Source organism: Tyto alba, unplaced genomic scaffold (assembly GCF_018691265.1).
Source record: "Tyto alba isolate M040663 unplaced genomic scaffold, T.alba_DEE_v4.0 Super-Scaffold_1, whole genome shotgun sequence".
Lineage (NCBI taxonomy): Eukaryota > Metazoa > Chordata > Aves > Strigiformes > Tytonidae > Tyto > Tyto alba.
The window spans coordinates 38,668,915-38,685,326 of record NW_024881261.1 but is presented as its reverse complement, the minus strand read 5'-3'; the positions used below and the strand labels follow the sequence as shown (position 1 = coordinate 38,685,326).

At 51.3% G+C, this 16,412-nt stretch overlaps 1 protein-coding gene across 4 annotated transcripts; it reads right to left on the bottom strand.

The window, feature by feature from the left end:
• Nucleotides 1-6,674: 6,674 nt before the first annotated feature.
• LOC104358986 (lipase member M) lies at nt 6,675-14,882 on the bottom strand. Of its 4 annotated transcripts, XM_032986711.2 has the most exons (12): nt 14,744-14,778; nt 12,474-12,555; nt 11,962-12,020; nt 11,081-11,200; nt 10,131-10,248; nt 9,466-9,664; nt 9,241-9,350; nt 8,796-8,932; nt 8,380-8,526; nt 7,794-7,865; nt 7,307-7,372; nt 6,675-7,124 (listed from the first exon to the last, which is right to left on the bottom strand). In XM_032986711.2, the coding sequence occupies exons 3-12, from the start codon at nt 12,007-12,009 to the stop codon at nt 6,891-6,893; spliced, it is 1,251 nt and encodes a 416-aa protein (XP_032842602.2). In that variant the 5' UTR covers nt 12,010-12,020; nt 12,474-12,555; nt 14,744-14,778; the 3' UTR covers nt 6,675-6,890. The 4 variants fall into 4 exon arrangements, with proteins under 4 accessions (XP_032842602.2, XP_032842601.2, XP_032842604.2 ...); XM_032986710.2 differs by lacking the exon at nt 12,474-12,555 and having other exon boundaries at nt 14,744-14,794; XM_032986713.2 differs by lacking the exons at nt 12,474-12,555; nt 14,744-14,778 and adding an exon at nt 13,687-13,803.
• Between the last annotated feature and the right edge of the window lie 1,530 nt (nt 14,883-16,412).

Below are 16,412 nucleotides of genomic sequence, written 5' to 3'. Positions count from 1 at the left end.
TCTTCCCAGTTTTGCAGAAACAATTTGCCCAAAGCAAAAAAAAAATGCAGCTTCACTTGGTATTTTGCCATGGGTTCAAAAGGGCTTTTCCCTGATTGCTTTGTCTTCTTTGTTGTGTTTAAACATTTTCTCTCTCTTTTAAAACCCAGAAACACAGCCGTGACCTTAAATCCTCACTAAAATGAAAACAGATCAGCTCCCAGCAGCAGGTGAGACGCATGGCACGTGTCTGCACCCGTGCCTGCTACCCCAGGAGGCATATATACATAAATAAACAAACAAACCCCAAATCCTCCCCCAGGGGCAGCAGCTCTACAGAGGGGACCGGTGACCCCAGGGACGGCCCCTCAGCCTGGAGCTGGGGGTGCCCCGACTCACCCCGACACGCCGCATCTCCTGCCCCTGCTCCCGGTGGGGTGTGCTTGGTGGACACCCGGGGAGCTGGGAAACACGATGCAGACCAGAAATCGTGAATGCACTAATTAGCAGCCTGGGGTGATTTTTCTATGCACTGACGTTGTTTTTCATCAAGTGCTTTCGCCCGGGTGCAGCCCAGCAGTTGGGTGGTCCCGTCTCAGCTAGGTGGGGTCGTGGCTGCCCTGACCCAGGGCTGGACCACAGACCCCAGGACCTCTTCCCACCACCGCTGCTGTCATGTCCTGCGTGACACCCCAAAAGCTGACACCCTGTTGCTCCCCAGCTGCCCAGTCTGGTCTGCTGTCCCTTGCTGGGACGACTGGGATGGCCCCCGGGTCATCAACGTACACCAGCATGGCCATGAGGCCATCACCACTCTGTGGGAGGATATACCTCTTTTATTGCATGCAGATTTGGTGGGAAAGGGTAACTGAAGCTGACAAGGCTGCATGCCAGGCTCCGCCACCTGCTGAGTCAGCAGATTGTCACTTGGCTGGCAGATGAACGCTTCCCTAAATAAAAGGATGTCAGACAGGCTTTTGCCACAGGGCTCACGGGCTCCTGGAAGAGCAAGTCTCAGCTGGCTGTCTTGAGAAGGAGCTGAGCTGCTGCTGCACCAGCTGAAATCCTGAGGTCCCCAGGGAAGCAGCAGAGGATTGTGAAGGGCTATGAAGGCAGGGAGAGAGACCCAGAGGTGTCATGAGAAGAGGGACAGTCTCAGCCCTGGTCTCTCATCAACACCAGCTGGTGGTGTAGTTGGGTTGATCCTGGCCCAATCCTCCTGGCCCTTCTTTCTCTCATGGTCTTTCTTTCTCTCTGCCCAGCAAGGAGAATGGATGAGTGGATGTCAGGGGCAGCTTTCCAGTGCCTGGAGGCACCTGGTGAGCTTTGGTCCTTATGTTGCTCTTTGTAGCTTGCTTTCCCATCAGTCATCCTGGAGGACAGATCACACTAACCCAATCTCTGAAGGACACTCATCTTGGTCTTAACCCACAAGGGCTGCCACTTGTTCTACCCTGTGATGCCTCTGGCAAAGGTTTGGGAAAGCAGTGGTCTGCTTCCATGGTTAAGCACCATGTCATGTCCTCAGACCCTGCCTGCATTGTCCTCTGGACGTCTCCTTGGGGAGCAGAAGCAATACCACCTCTTGCTGTCCTTCTCCTCCTTGGACCCACCAGCTCCGACCTGAGATACACGCGGGAGGTTAAGGCAGGCTATGAAATCTTACACAAGCCAGTTGATCTTGTTCAAGCGCCGGCGGGTTTAGCAGCCAACACCCTTTTTATTAAACTGTTTTTGTGGTGATTGGCCCCTGGACCGGAGTGTGCGGTGCCTCTGAGGGCACAGCTGTGGGCTGCGAGGCTGTGTGCTCTCATCACCAGGACGAGGACACTGTGGTGGATGGTGGCACAGGGCCAGGACACTCTCTTTGAGGGTGCGCGGCAGGTAATTTGGTGGTTCCATGCAAGAGGCAACGTGGAGGCACATATTTTCATCAGCAAAATTCCTCATGCTGAACGTGCATTTATGCCAAAGGCCATGGCATACCCAAAACAGAAATTAAAGAGGAACAAAGATGCTTTGGTGCCTACTCCACTTTTTATGCACTGAAATTATATCAGTATCAGGAATGAAACAGCCAGGAGGCAGAAGGCAAGGTTGAAGTCTAAAGACTGCCAGGGGAGAGAGAAAACCTTGAGTGTTATGAGAGGTCAAACGTCAGCCCTTTGTGTTTTTTTCCACTGCTGGAGAATGACAAGGTCAGACAAGGGGATCATGCCAGGCACAACACAAACTTCACAGTTAATATTTCCTCTTACTTCTTCTCTGCTCATGTCTTCCCTCATGTCTCCTCATCAGTTCCCAGCTTTCTGCTCATTCCCCAGGGATTGTTCCAGCCTCTAGGATTGAAAGCCCAAAATGGGCCCATGAGCACGTGAGTAGAAGTTGGCCATTTTCAGGTTTAGGCTGTAAATCCCAGCTCTTGTCTCAAAAGGCAGGCCTCCCTGCAGGCTCTGTAGGAGCAAGAGAGCAAAAAATCTCCAGACTGTTTTTCCGGGTGGAGCTCAGCAAGCTTTTAACTGGGTTTGATGCATTGCTGGTGATAGCCAGACCTGCTCACCCTTGGCTCCTGAGCTTCTCTAGTTTGGTGCAACAAATTCATTCTTTGTGAAAGATCCCAGTTTTGGAAGCAATATAAAACAGTCGTTAGGACTTTCTCCGAGTTCTTATAATTTTGTGGATGAAATAACGCGAGACTGACTTCATTTAACTTGAAAGAGGAACCTGAGGGGTTGTGTTTGAAGGAGCAGTCTTAAGCATATATGTGATTCATCCTCATTAACCTCAACATTATGTTGCAAACCAACAGCAAGAGCCTCCAATCCTGCATACTAATTTCTTCTTCTTATCAATCTTTAATTAGACAATCTATTGACAGATTGACTTTGACTGATGCTCCCTGAAGTGAATTCTTCTTTTACTATTCAGATACAGATCAGGGGTTGGTATACCTTTGCAAATACTGAGCTGCGTGCTCTAAATTAAGCACAGTGTCTTGCAGAGACCCACGATGGGGCTGGTGGTGGTGGTGGCACCACCAGATGCCTTATGGCAATCAGTGCTTTGAGAACAGCTTTCCGGTCCCACAAGCTGCTTGGCTGACGTCAGTTTGGGTTAGAGAGCAATGCTTTATCCTTTAAACATATTTTTCTCTCTGTTAAAAGGCACAGGATAAAGAGGTTGCAAATTAATCTCAGTGAGTCTTAATCCACCCAGACTGTCAGCATTCTTATTTTCTTTGGATTGGAGGTCCAAAAATCTTCTGCTCTTTGGATCACTGTGGGCACCTTTTACCATGTGCAGGTATTTGCAGGCAGAATCATGCACAAGTCTACAGACGAACAACTATTTTACCTGCGGGTGAGCACATGTAATAGGTGGGGCTAGCATGCTGTTAGGCTGAGCATGGATATGCTCGCCACACTCGATGCAGGCACTGATGAGTGGCTCTGCTGGCTGGGCAATCATCAGTGAGGTGAGGAGATGCTGGTGTCCCTTCCTTGGAAACCTTTGATCTCCCTGAGTTGCTGTTTCTGATTGCCCACCTCTTTAGTCAGGTTTTCATGCTGAAGTTTTTCTCCTGAGTCCTATAGCTGCCGACAAGATAGACATAGCTCAGTTCTGGTCACTGCGCAACCCCAAAAGGGACCTCCTGTGGTCCCAGGTCATCATCTTCTTGGCGTCAGTTTCATCTATTCACATTGCAATACTCTTCCATTCCCACCACCAGAATAAAAGGTGGAGCTCTCAGACCTTCGCTTGCACCACTCAGCAAGGTGAAAGGCATATAGAGAGGACCCATCTATGCCTCGTGCTGGGCTACTCTGCTGCTACAAGCTGACAGATTAATGGCTTTGGCAATTACAGGGCCTATCTCTGAGTAGTCCCGTTGGTAGGGTAGAATCAAGAAAACAAGATGCTCTTCTACCATTTTTGGTGGGCTCTGGAAACATGCCTCAGCACTTCTTTTGGCTAGTGACATTGTTTAATGTTCCCTGTTTCTACGTAATTATTAAATATCATTTAGCTGGTTCTTCTGTTTCTGAAGCTTCTTTCTCCATTTTCTGTTACCAAATTTGTGGCAAATTTGCACATGCTCTTGGATCCCGTTCTGTGCACATGCCCACACACATCCTCAAAGAAAGAGAAATGCCTTCTGAAGCTACTCCTCTGCAGATGCTGTGAGGCTCAGCAGCCGGGTAGCTCCTGTCCACGTCAGCCACACTGGATGTGTGCAGGCTGCTTTCAGGCAATCAGCCGTGTCAACTGTCCTCAGAGTCTAAAACTAAGTCACTGTACAATGAATTCCTACCCTGTTTAATACTACACAAATACAGGCCAAAAAAATATGATATTGGTTGCAAAGAGCCATTAATGAGTTAACCCCTCCAGGCTGAACAGAGTTTCTGGAATTCACTCTTCCTGTCTTGATGGGTTTTTTTGTTTAAACACTAAGCAGATAAATGGGATGAGCAAGAAAATCTTGGCAAGAAACAGTGTGACTGGAGAGGGATAGCTAGGTGGATTTATGAGGTGAGAAAGGGCTCAACCCCTCTGAGGTCCTCTTGCTCATAGTATCAGCAGAAAATCATCAGGTTTTGAAATTTACTTGGCACAGTGAGGAGGCTCTGGTGAGTACCGTTTCCGACTACTTTGACCATTGCCAGCTGTGCCCAGATCAGAGCCCCCCCCTAGACCAGATGTGGCCTCTTTCCATTTCATCCCCTGTCTCCTGAACTCTCTCATTCCTGAGGACCCCTGGCTCTCTCCATTCACATGCCACTGGGTGCTCCTGCTCTGCTGGCTTCAGCCAGAGCTGCAGGATGCTGTCAAGCACATCGTGCTGGGTAGGAGGTCCCGTATCGGGCTGCAGCTGGCATGGTTTGGGCTTAAATTGCACGTTGCAGCTTTGCTCTTCCCTCCCTGGTGACAACCACACCATTGCAGCAGCAGGACATGGATGGTGACACTCTGCAGAGCACCCTGTCCAGGGCCAGTGGCTCCTTGGCTGCTTGTGGCCACATGCAGTTTGGTTTCCCTCTCAGTGGATCCACCCATTACTGTTGGAAGGAGAGGAAGGAGGGGGAAGAAAGTGGGAACAGAGTATGGTGTTTGCAAAACGAACCTTTACAGGAGCAACCCATGAAAGCAGCATCCCATAAAACACATGGGCTTCTCAGCTCACAGGTACTGCCAGCCTGAACTTTCATTCTGTACCTTTGAATGGTTAATCAGACGGAGACCAGTCAGACCACATGGCAATGTACCTAGCACAAAAACTTCTTCCTCCCTGGGAAATACCTCCAACTGGGAGTATACCTCCATCTTTTCACCACCGTCATCAGCTTGGCTCTTGTGGCCTTAATGCAGGAGGGCCAAGAAGAGGTTCCAAACTGATGGACCCTCGCTCTGACCCCACAGCTGTCCCTCTCACAATGTGCCCCACTCCTGGGGCTGAAGCGTCCCAAGGAGATGGGACAGTGGAGCAAGAGGGCAGAGGGAGTCTGGCAACACCCCTCCCATCCATCCCCCACCAAACCCACTGCCCCTGTGCTGCTTGCTACGTCAGCAAAGCCACTTTGTCCCCGTGCTTATATGGGACAGAGGTCACACCAGACATTTCTGGGCTATCTACCTACAGCATGAGCTCAGATCACGTCTTCACACCTCTTGTCCTGTCTCTGCGTGGGCACTCAGTGTGTAGATTTGGGGGGATGGGCAGGCAGTTTGGGAATATCTCACCAAAATCACGAGTGCTTTGGGGGGGAGGGCCTTGCCCCAAGTCCCATGAAATTCTCTTTTCAACCCCTGCATTTTGTTCAGAGTACTCTTTCCATGCATCTTAAACTTAGATAGACTTCACATGTGAGCATCACACATCTCTTGGGGGGATGGATGGATGGATGGATGGATGGATGGATGGATGGATGGATGGATGGGTGGATGGATGGATGGATGGATGGATGGATGGATGGATGGATGGATGGATGGATGGATGGATGGATGGATGGATGGATGGATGGATGGATGGGGGGATGGATGGATGGATGGATGGACAGATGGATGGACAGACAAGTGGATGTATAGATATAATAGGTAAGTAGGTAAATTGATGGATAGGTAGACAGACATAGAATAAATCGGTAGGTAGAGGGATAGATAGATGGATAGAAAGGATAGACAAGTAGGTAGATAGATATTTTTCAAACGTACACTCTAAGAACAAAATGCTATTCTTAGATAACAGTGGGTGATGTTAAATTCAACTTCCTAGGAAACACAGCTGGGTTTTCGCCATAAGATACACCCCAGGAGGTGATGTGGGTGGGTTATTTCCCAGGAAAGACCTAGCCTAACGCCAATGAGCAGATGTTTCTCTTTCACCACCTCTTGAGTGTGTGGTGTGCATCAGCATCTCTGGATTCATCCTACTGGGAGGAACATTTCTCTCCTGCAGTCAGTGCTCACCCCCTCCAGCCTTTCCAGGGTCACAGACAAGGTCACTTTCTGCCCTTCCTTCACCTGAACCTACAACCCAAAACACACACTCAATTTCTGTAGTAAAATTTTGTGCTTGCAATTCCCTGAGCCAGCAAAACCTAAAAACGAAACAAACCAGGGTGTCCTGCACACCTTGCCGTGGCAATGGGGTGCAAACACAACCCCAGTGATGCCCACCAAGCAAAGGGTCGGAGTTTGGCTGTGATACAAGAGTTTATTGCAATTTCTAGTCACAGAGGGCAGGCAGAAATTACACCGTTACGTTTAAGGCATTAAATCAGTGTTGAATAGGGTGATAGGAGACATTTTTAAGAAGTGAAGAGCAGAGTGGCAGCCCTCACACAAAACCCATGCCCCTAGGGGTGTGGGAATGGGTGGCTCCTCCATGCCGGGGCAGCGCGTGGGACTGTTCATGGATTTTGGTCCATTAGAGCAATGATCTGCCTGTACATACGCTGAGGGGCGTCCAGACCCCAGTGGTGGTCGAAGTGGTTCCAGTCGGGGAAGTGCTCGTGATGAACAATGTTGGTGATGCGGGGGAGCAAACGTTGAGTCTCCAGAGGGGGATTCACCCAGTCCTGCCCACCGCTCCACAGTGCAGTTGGCACCGTCATGTCTTCTATCCGGTAAAAGGGGGGAGTAGCCTGGGAGAGGGGAAACACTCCAGAGACTCACGGGCTCTGACACTAATAGCACCAATGGGTGGGGTGTGCTGCCCCTGGCATCCCAGAGGACTCAGGCCATGCTGGACACTGGAGGAGGCTACCCCCATCCCGGTCCTAGCCAGCCTCATCCTCTGCTCCTTCTTCCACAAATGCCCATTTACCTGATGGTACTTCTCCTGGTTACTCTTCCCGTAGTCAAACTGCTTGAACTCCCCAGTTTTGGCAGTCTGGAAGGCAGAAGCAAAAGGTTAACCCCGTGCAGGTAATGCCCTGGATCAGCCCCATCAGAAAACAAAGGGCAGCAGCAATGTCCAGGTGAGGACTCTGGTGTCTGGGCTGGCTCTTGCTGGCATCCATCCCATGGGCCAGGGCAAAGAGGGAGCTCCAAAAGCACCTACATGGGGTCCTTACCTGGGATGGAGGTGGGCATCTGGGTGGCTCTGCCTTGCACAGCCAGAAGCAGTAGCTAACAGCTGTGGCTTTTGAGACACTTTGGTGTAACAACTTCAAAGTAACTTTTATTGTCTTTGCCTGATTCTACCTCCTTACCTGTCTCCTGGGTGAATGAAGCACCATTGTAAAATAGCGTATTCACAGGTTAAGAGAAAAAAGCATTGTTTACAGTCATTATAAAATCAGAATCTCTACCTGTCCCCAGTGGAGAAGAGTTTTTACTGATGTATAGTCTGGAAAATGAGCTAGGTATACATCCAGTCGGCTCTATGGGAAAAAGAAAGTAAGTCAGTTGGGAATGATGAAAATCTGTCTAGACAAAAACGTCATTCTGTCTTATAACTGAAATATAAACTTCATACTCTCCAGCAGCTTTATTCTGTTCATATCTAGCAGTAGCCTTTAAAGGTAAACTAGTTAACCACTGCTTTAAAATGCAAATACAACTGAACCAGTTAATTTTGTTGTTTGGTTTTTGTTTTGGTTTTTGTGTGTGTGTGTGTGTGTGTAAACTTCTTGTAGGTCAGCAGAAAATGAGGCAGGAGTTACCCTTCCTTTGCAGACAAGACCACAAGTGATTCTTTACTACTGAAGCCTCCATTAGGTTTAACACCCCAACACCACTGAAAATAATCTCCAAATAACTTCTGCCTTGAACAGTGCTTTTCACACCTTTTTTTTTTTTTTTTTTTTTTTTACTCATTTTTGTATCTCATTATCTATGTCCAGGTGCCTAGGAAAGCTGGAGATGGCTGTGACCTGGAGATGCTGATGCACCCACCACATTCAAGTTCTTCTTGTTGCACCCGCCAATAATGAAGATCACACTTTCACAGAATTGAGCTATTAGCGGGTTGCTGCATATCTCTGCAAGGATAGCTCTCTCCTTCCTCCCCACCAAAGTCAGCTGTTTTGTTCCAAATGTTGCCTGCAAGAGCACAAGGAAACAGGTCACGGTGGGTCCTGCAACACACATCCCCTCTCCACAAGAACCGCTTGTCTCCAGACAGTGCTGATGGGCTTTTGACACATTAGGGCTAGCCAGCCTGTTTGGGATTTTGGGCTCACTCATCTCCCCACATGTACCCCCAACACCTGCTGCAGGCATAGGCTCGGTGCTCGGTGGCAATGTGGGGGATGTGAGTTGCCAAAAGCTCCTGGGTTTTGGTAGTCAGAACACACAAACACCTCACATACCTTCAGCACCGCATCTGGTAAAAATGCTATCTTTAGCACGGGGCCTTTGACATGATGAAAGGTGTAGAGAGGAGCCAGTGCAAAGAAGACTTTGATTTTCTCAGCCACATGTGGCATGCTTGAAAACGCTATGAAACCTGAAAAGTGGTGAGAGATTACAACAGTAACCCCAACAGCAAGAACACTCATCCCAGACCTCCTGTTTGAGACACGGGGTCTGAACAAAATTAAATGCTCCTGGATGTGAGCACAGCCCAGGCTGGGCAAGACATGGCAAACCTCTCTCAATCAGAAGGACCAAGAAGGTAGGTGGGGAAAGTGGATCCATGGGCCAACACAGCCCCGTCCCTAACACTCTCCTGTCTGGGACAGACGTTGATGCCCCTCTCCCGTGGCATCCTGGCACCCCACTCCTGCCCACCACCTGCTCCTATTCCTCACTCACCCAGAGAGTTGCCCTGAGCGTGCCCAATGTAGAACAGTTTCTCCTGCCCAGTTTGCCTTAGGATGAATTCCACCATGGCAGGGAGGTCATACACAGCCATCTCATGGAAGCTGGGGAGCAAGGGGAGAAGTTGGAGGAAGTGTCCATCTCACAACCTCCCATGGACATCAGGAGATTGGCACTGGCAGCCCAGCATCACAACCCCATCCTTGGTGGCCTTCTCACCTGAAATCCCAAAACTCCTCTTGGTCGACAGAAAGGTTCAGGTGCCGGCGGGACCAGCTGTTGCCCCGGTTGTTTCCGATCCAGACATCGTACCCCTCGTCTGCAAGGATGAAGCCCAGGCTGTTGTTGGGTAGGTTGTCCACCCAGTCACCACCATCTAAACTGAACCCGTGCACTATCAACACAGGTGACTTGGATCCTGAAAGAGGAGAAATTGGGTACTTCACACAAGAAAACCCCTTCCCATATGAAAGTAAAATAGCCCTGTGCATCTCAGTATTATTTTCTGCAGGCTGCGCATTAAATATTCCCTTCTCCCATGATTTCCCTGGCTCTGCTGGTGCTTTCTTTATTTGAAGGACTTTTCCCACCCCTGGCCCTGAGCTGTCTGGAAATTTTGGACTAGGGTAAGGAGTTTGCTCCAAGGAAGGAGCCACTGGGGTTCACTGGTTCATGCTGCCCTGTCCTGAATGCAATGAAACACGATGCTGAGCTCTCTCATCCCCAAGGACAGCTGGAGGCAGCTGAGCAAAAGCTTCTCATCCCTCTTCCAGCTGCCAAAAGTGTGTCTGAAGGCACAGGCATTCCCATCAGTTTCCCCTTGCACGTTGACTCATCTCTGAGCAGGGTCACAGCTGCTTGACCCTCGGTGAAACTGAGCCAACCTGAGTGCCCAGCATCCCCCCTGCCATGGGGAATACGGTTGAGGCTGAGGAAGTAGCCGTCCTCTGTCAGCACGTCGTACTCCTCACTGGGATACCCGTGGAAATAGATCTTCTGGCTCTGCGGGGACAACAGTCCAAAGGGAGAGAGTGACCCACTGGTGTCCATCAACCCACACCTTGCCCCAGTGTCCTGGTTCGGGCTGGAATAGAGTTCCCGTTGGTCTGGCAGCGGGAGGAGCTGCAGCCCCCTGAGACCCCAGGGGCTCCCCAGGGCCCAGTGCCCTCACCTGTGTGCGGGGGCGGGGGGAGCACAGCTGGAGGGCTGGGCCCTGATTGGCCAATAGTCCATGTCACGTGACATCGTGCTCACCATATAAAGGCAGGAGAGGGGCGGGAGGGGCTCTCACTTCTGGGAGTGTGGCCGTGGGGCCTTGGTGTTGGGGCTCGCCGGCCGGGTGGTGAGCAGCTGTATTGTACATTACCCGCTGATCCTGCTGTCAGTGTATTGTTCTGTCACTGTTATTAAACTGTTTTTATCTCAACCCGCGAGTCTCCCTTTGCCCCTCCGATTCCCTCCCCGTTCCCAAGTGGCGGGAGGGTGGGTGAGAGGCTGCGGGGCTTTTAGCTGCTGACCAGGCTCAAACCACGACACCCAGTGACTCCCACCACCCACCCTCTCCAGTGTCACCTCTGCCTGTACACGCAAGAGCTGAAGGTCCATCTGCGTTAGGAGAAGACCAGGAGAGGCCAACCTCAAGCTGAGGGCATAAAGTGAGTGACACCCATGCAAATATAGGAAACTTGGTGCCCCAAGCCCAGGCTGACCCCAGGTGCAGACACCAGGGTGAGGGATGGGGAGGGCACGACTGGTCCTTCAGGGAGGGCTTTGGGCACACTGCTTAGAGAAGCCCAGGTCCCACAGTGAGTGGGTTTGATCCCTCGGCACTTACGATGTTCATGGACTGCTCGGGGTTGTGGTGGCTCACTCCGATGCGTGGGACGGCGTCACCCAGCCCCTGGGCCAGGGCCAGGGCCACCAGCAGCAGCCACATCTCACCTCTCTGCAGCGCCTGGGGGGTAAAGGGGGAGGTGTGAGCAGGGTGGTGGGTGCGCCGGAGGCACGAACAAACACACCGTGCAGCTCCGGCACCGCTGGCAGCACTGCCAGTGCCTGATGCCGCAGCATGCTTCAGGTGTTTTAAGCCCAAACCATGCCAGGTGTGGTACCGTACAGGACCCTCTGCCTGGCACTGGGCACGCAGCAGCATCCTGCAGCTCTGGTTGAAGCCAGCTGAGTAAGAGCACACATGGGTGGCAAGGGCTGGGGGGTCTCCAGGGGGTGAAATGGAAAGAGGCCACATCTGGTCTAGAGGGGCTCTGAGCTGGGCACAGCTGGGGCTGGCAGGGGCTCAGGGAAAGCCACATCTGCAGCTTATGTCCTGTCCTTTTGACCTTCCCCAAGATGACTCCTCCTCTAGACACTACCAGAGGCTACCCAGAGCTCTGGTTTGACTCCAGAGATGTTTTTATGGTCCCTGCCTTGAGTGTTGAAGCGTCTTGGAGCTGACACTCATCACCTGGCACAAGCGAGTCCCCTCTCCAGGCGGGAGTGGCTGCTCTGCGGAGATGTGACCAGCCTCTGAGAGCCCATTGTCCACGTGAGAGCCACATCCACGCCCTGTGGGTAGAGGGCCACCAGCTTAAGCTCTGTATTTCTAGAGGTGTCTTAATATGTCAGTATTATCTCACACCAAAATCCACCTCCTATTGCTTCCCAATCCCCTGTGCAGTTAGGAACTCATCCCAAGCATGTCTTGCTGACTCTTCCCACCTGGCCTTGGTCCATCTGCAACTTCAGTGTGGGAGAAGCAGTCTCCATCCATCTCTTCCCTGCGAAAAGCATCAGGAAGAATGCTTTCAGGGAAAGCAGCCTCCCCCAAGCAGGAGGGGTTGTGTCAGATCTCCGTTCTGCAGGAGCTCCCGTGCTCCATCCCTGCCTTGGATCGTTTATAGCTCGTCACCATGTGTTCCTGATGTGCTCTGTGTCCCCTGCACCCCAGCCCAAGGGGATCCAGACTTCAGGACAGGTCCAGCAAAGTCCATTTCCCTGGTGACCTTGTTGCAGGAGCTAGAAAAGACTCTGCCTACCAGAGGAGGTGTCTGGGCACATTTTCCCAGCATCCCTCCAGCATGGAGAGGTCTTCCTGATCTGCTCAGGAAAACGGGAACAACCACTCACTGCACAGCACCATGTGGGCAACAGAAAAAACTCACTATCACACATTAAAACAAAGTGTCAGCTCAAGTCTTGCTCAAGTTCACCACCAACATCTTGATGCTTACGTCTCCCCGTGCAGGTGAGGACATCCTGGGATTAAGCTGTTGTGATGATCAAAGGAAGGAGAGGTCAGATTTCCCCATGATCCTGTAGACAAACAGCATTGCTAAAACCAATCTCCCCTACTGACACTTGTCCTATCCGGCTGCTGAACACCAGTGGCCACAACCGCGGGCAGGATCCACTGGTACAAATCGCCATTTTAAGGTGCTTTTAGTCTGAAGCCCCTCCAAACTGCATGTGGAAGGCATGTAGGGAGGACATCATGAAGGAAGGAATTACGTTGGCCACCTTCTCACCAAGCTCAATTACACATAGACACTGGCAAAATGTTTCAAGCCACTCCCGGGGACATCAGAGACAGACCAAATTACTGAAATAGATACTTCATCAAGCAGTGCAGGTTACAAGGGACCAAGAAACCAAGCCTGCACAGGAATTAGGAGATGCCAGAGAGGCCCTCCCCTTGCCAGATATAACAATATGCTTCTCAATGTTGTTTTCCTGTTGCAAAACCCATCCTGAGTTTTCAAATCAATTGCATTTTCTTGATGAACATGTCACTTAGGAAACAGCTTCTTGCCCTTGGGTCTACACCTTGGCTTTCAAGCCTTGGCTGGACAAAACCAGGGCTGGCCTGAGCTAGCAATGGGGATGGTCCTACTCTGAGTGGGAAGTTGGACCAGAGGACTGCAGAAGTCTCTTCAAAAAGCTGTGGTTGGGCTGGTCCCAGCCAGAGAGGCCTTTCCTCATTCCCTGGGCAGAGAGGTCTCCATCCCTGATGAGGTCCACCTCCCCTACATCTGCAGCACATCACCGTATGCAAGTGGACCTTCCACTGCCCCATGATCAGCAACAGCCCACAGGTCTGTGGTTTCTGTGGCTCCTGCTTGGCTCACAGCCCTGCACATTTTGTGATGAGGATTTTCTCCACCCAATGCCCCCTCACCCAGCTCCTGAGCAGTGACACTAAGATTTCCCATACGTCTCAGAGCTCACCACTGTAGCTGAAAGCTCTGCTGCCCTTGCCAGTGTCATCCAGATGTTATGGTGGCACACGACAGTATCCATGACCTGTGACAAGCTGTGCCACAAAGCCCACAGATGTGAGTGAGCCCACTGACAAGCATTCAGCTATTTACAGAAGCAATGCATTCTGGAATTCCAAGAGATTAAAGCCTTTATGGCAAAGGAGGAAGGATTAGTCACTGCACATACCTGTGGCATTCAGCAAGCACTAATAGACTCCTGGGTTTTGATGTAAAAACACGGTAGGAACACATAAAGACGAGCCAAAATGACAGTCCCCACCTCCTGCACCCAAGCCTTGGGGTCACGCAAGTCATCACACTTATGTCCATCCCCAGATACCTGATGTGATCCAGAGCTGCCCTGCTCTGGAGCATTCCCTGCTCCCACAAACCAGGGAAGGACACAGCAGAGATGTCAGCTCACTGCCTCACAGGGGACCTGCCTGCACTGCCCAGCAAACCTTGCCACCGCAGAGCTCGGCCACAGCACGGCCATCTCCTACAGCCTGCAACTTCCCATCTCCAGCTGGCACAGCCACGTGCTGCCATGCTTCAGAGCTTCAACACTGCCTGATGGCACCCCTGGGCTCAGGCCCCGGGGGTTTTGGATCACTCAACCCAGCTGTGGGTCCTCCCAACACTTGCCTCTGGCACCAAACCAAAGTACATAGCAGAGCACATCAACAGACTTGAGAAGAGCCCAACAGTGACTTCCTCGGAATAGAGATTGCAACACGTCCTGCCATCCAAACCCAGAACCACTATCTCTAGTGGCAAACTGCTGCTCAGCTGTGAGTCCCTGGGCACAGTCAGGAAGGATGGAGGAGAGAAGAGATGGTCTCTGCTTCTTCTCAGAGGTGCCTTCCCCACGCATCAGTGCTGGGTAATCCAACCAAGCCAAAACTAGGGTTGCAGGGACACCCCACCCACTCCACCCAGCCAAAATGGATGGAGACCCAGGAAAATATCTAGCCACAGCCAGGAGTACTCACAATGCTCCCTCAGCTCCCTGGGAAGCACCAGAGCCCATGCTTGCAAAAAAGAAAACAAGGAGCTTGGATGCAGAACCGCAAAGCAGACCCTTCAGAGGACACTTTAACTGCGACGGTGACTGAAACGCCCAACTTGTCCACGGATAAAATGAACAACTGGAGGGATAATAAAGCCTCTTGACTCAGTTGGGATCCTTTCTTTAAGCAGAAGCCTGGGTTAGAAGGAGAGCATGCCTTGCACATCAACCTGACCTGCTGCTCCAGGCCTGTCCGTGCAGTCGGGAGAGTCGGTAGCACTGAGCAAACCTGTCCTCTTGGCTTATAAAGACACACAGAGCCACTGCGACTTGTCTGTCAACAGCTGAAAGCCCAGGCCTTCTCCAATCACACTGCCCGCTCTCCCTCTCCAGCCTAATGATTCAGACACATCCCAAACCCCAGGGAGCTCAGCAGCAAAATGCCACATCTTGAAGGTAGATAACAAGCTGTTGGGCAACATCCCCATCACCGGGAACACCCAGGCCTTGTGGCATCCTGCAATTGGGAGTTGCATTTTTGGCATACCTCTGCAGAGGGATTCCAACGAAGGGCAGTGTGCACTGGGGTTGCCAGACAGGTCACCAGCTGGTCACACTTGGCTTTCCTGGTGCAGGTACCCATTGGCGTTGCGTGCCAGCTCTGCATGCCACCAGCAGGCACAGGGATGACCATGCTGCCTAGAGAAGGTGACGCAACCATGCCAGGGTTGAAAGGGAAGAGGCAGAGCTCACCCGGGAAAGGAGAAAGAAATGCTCGGTTCACATGACACTGATGGCCTGTCTTTTATCAGCGTGGAGATCCCAGGAGTGGAAATCCAAAGGGTGAAAAGCTAAACTCACTTGAGCAGGTGTGACAATCAGCCCTCCGTGATGACTCGGTGTCCACAGGCCCCTTCAATCACATGTTTTCCAGCCCCATTACCTCTTCTCCTGCCAGAAGAACAATGGTGGTGAGAAGGAACCTCTGGGGTTTGCATCCCAGCCCCCCGATCACAGTGGGACTGTCACCAGCAGCCAGGGCTCTCTCTAGCCAAGGTGGACCCATGTGACTACAGAGCATCATCCAGGAAAAAACAGGGGGGAGGCAAAGAAGCATAACCAGCCTGGCATATGGGACAACCATCCCTGAGCCAGCAAATAATGCATTAACAGTTTCTGGTCTACACTGCGTTTCCCAGCTCCTGTGCCGTGCTCACTGAGAAGAAGAGGCTGGGCTCACACCCGGGTGTACTTCTCCCCTATCTCTCACAGTTGAGATATCAGACCTCTCTGCTTTTTTCCAGTTGGGAAAAACAGGACAGTCAGCATAGGAGCCGCACAAGGTCACAGCCCAGATCATCCCTTCCTTGAAACACCCTGTGGACCCTCAAGAGCTTGCTGAGAACCTGGAACACCTTTTCTGGTGGGACATGAGTATTGATGCACAAACCAAAGCAGAGTGGCACCTGCTGCCACATCAGGGCCGGTGGAGCCCTGGGACAACAGGCTCACAGTTCACACACCCCAATGTATTGCCTTTGACTATGGTCCCTGCATGTAAGAGAAATAAAAACATCTGAAGTATTGGCCATAAACATTGTTTTGGAAGTCATCCCAATGACTCTCTCCATGCCACAGCCCCACTCGTACCCTCCCTGGGTATTTACTGACAGCCACCTCTGAAGACTTGTCTGCCCTGGCCATGCCAATGTGCCCTTGGTTTTGAACTGCTTTTGGATGTGATTTTCATGGCAACAAAGACATTAAGTAAGGCAAGTTCCTCCCACCTGCAGGTTATGCAAGTCCCAGGAACCACAAGTCTGACAGGGGACTCCCAGTCGGTGCTTTGATCTGAAAAAGCAACAAATGTGTTTTGCCAGCATCAGGTCTCTGCAGGACAACCA

Bases quoted from the DNA above. Each gene is read 5' to 3' on its own strand.
- LOC104358986 (XM_032986710.2), bottom strand. From the start codon at position 12,009: ATGGAGACTGCTTCTCCCACACTGAAGTTGCAGATGGACCAAGGCCAG. The intron at 9,665-10,130 runs GTTGGCTCAGTT...CTCCTCTTTCAG, and splicing joins GGGGGATGCTGGGCACTCAG to GATCCAAGTCACCTGTGTTG. The intron at 8,527-8,795 runs GTATGTGAGGTG...GTGCTCTTGCAG, and splicing joins TACCAGATGCGGTGCTGAAG to GCAACATTTGGAACAAAACA.